General features: G+C 41.6%; 1 protein-coding gene across 1 annotated transcript in view; it reads right to left on the bottom strand.

Annotated features, from left to right (window-relative positions):
• Positions 1-1,938, bottom strand: part of LOC101863131 (ATP-binding cassette sub-family A member 3) — a gene marked incomplete in the record, with an annotated part of 33,739 nt that overhangs the window by 30,051 nt on the left and 1,750 nt on the right. Inside the window, 1 exon segment of the mRNA XM_013087787.1 lies at positions 555-779. Within this exon segment, the coding sequence (XP_012943241.1) occupies positions 555-779 (225 nt within the window).

The raw sequence follows: 1,938 nt of genomic DNA on the forward strand, positions 1-1,938 counted from the left end.
TTTATTACTGCCTACACCCTGATCCAGGGTGAAAAAGACATTGAGGATGATGATGATGATGATGATGATGATGATGATGATGATGATAATGATGATGATGACCATACTGCACTCTCACCCTCTGCATGATTAATAAATGGCCTCCCTTAATACCCCGCCAAAGTTCAAACTATGGCCTATGTCCTCGGAGAAAAGCATAGGACTAAGTCAGGGATATCAGGGCTTATAGATAAGGTCTATCACAGGTCACTCCGAAACGTCTATGATTAACTTTGCTCTTGTGAAGAAATGACAGGGCATACTTAGCGAAAGATCAATGGATTTAGAATTGTTTTTTAGAAATAGGGAAAAAAATCAACAACAATGAAAAAACCCCAAAAAAACAAACGAAGAAAACAAATACACGAAAAAACAACAACCAAACAACATCAACGAAACAACGGGAACAATAATATTGTAACAAATGAACAGACATATCTACATAATTTAAGAGTAAAAGCAACAAGAAAGTCACCAACAATAACGTTGGTATCGGCAAAGACAATTCACATCACCCATATCGTTCCGAGGAATTTGCAGCTTCTCAAACGGGAACACGTCGCCAGTGTGCCAGATCTGGTTAATTTTCCGGTACGGTCTGATCAGATAGCGAGCGTGTTTGGGCAGCGTTTGGTCTGTTTCCTGAATGTCGAGGAACTTGATGATGTAAGTCATGGTGTCCGAGTTCTCCTCGAAATACGCCACAGCCTCTTTCTCCACGGCGAACCCGCGGTACATGCCTGGGAAAAGAGTTAATACCACAGCTATTTGGTACGAGTTAGTATTACAGCTACTTACAGCACAGTTAGATCATATAATTGCCGGACATTATTATGCCTCTTTCTCAACGGCGAATCCTCGGTACACGCCTGAGAAAAGCATAAATATACAGGTTGTTTAGTATTAGTTTTACAACACAATTAGGTCATATAATTGCCGGAGATTATCATTTCTCTTTCTCCACGGCAACCCCACGGTACATGCCTGGGAAAAGAGTAAATACCCCGGCTATTTGACACAACCTCAGCGACCTGCGGCATGGAGATCAGTGCCAAGAAAACCAAGCTAATGACCAATAATACCAATGGCATCAAAGTCAGGGGCGAGAAACTTGACACCGTCAACAATTTCAAATACCTTGGTTTAATCGTCTCAGATGAAGGCTCAAGACCAGAAATTCTCTCCAGAATCGCACTTACTGCACAAACATTAGGTCATATAATTGTCGGACATTATGTCTCTTTCTCCTCGGCGAACCCGCGGTGCATGCCTGAGAGAAGAGAAAATACCCCGGCTATTTGGTACGAGCTAGTTTTTCAGCACTTACAGCACAATTAGGTCATATAATTGAGGGAGATCATTACGCCTCTTTCTGAACGGGGAACCCTCGGTACGTGGTTGAGAAAAGCATAAATATACAGGTTGCTTAGTATGGGTTTTACAGCACTTACAACGCAATAAGGTCAAATAATAGCCGGACATTATGCCTCCTTCTCAACGGCGAACCCTCAGTACATGCCTGGGAAAAGAGTAGACACCCCGGCTATTTTGTACGAGTTTTACAGCACTTACGACACAATTAGGTCATGTAGTTGCCGAAGAATAGGGGTGGCACGAGAGAGTTATAAATATACGAGAAAATAGAAAAGATGAGATAGGGATGATAGATAGTAATAGGAGGAAACATGAACAAAACAAACCACACCAGAGCTCCCACCTACAGGAAGTCCTTGTTGGTCGTCAGCGATGGGACGAGGTAGCCAAAAGAAAAAGACCAAAAAAAGAGAAAGTGTCTAATTATTGTGATTAGTCATTCGAAAGTGATTTAAATAATCCACGCCAAGATTGTTCAGTACGAATAGCTCAGAACAGAACATACAGAAGGTAAAATAAAAACAC

This window comes from Aplysia californica, unplaced genomic scaffold, assembly GCF_000002075.1.
Source record: "Aplysia californica isolate F4 #8 unplaced genomic scaffold, AplCal3.0 scaffold00638, whole genome shotgun sequence".
In the NCBI taxonomy this organism is placed as follows: Eukaryota; Metazoa; Mollusca; class Gastropoda; order Aplysiida; family Aplysiidae; genus Aplysia; species Aplysia californica.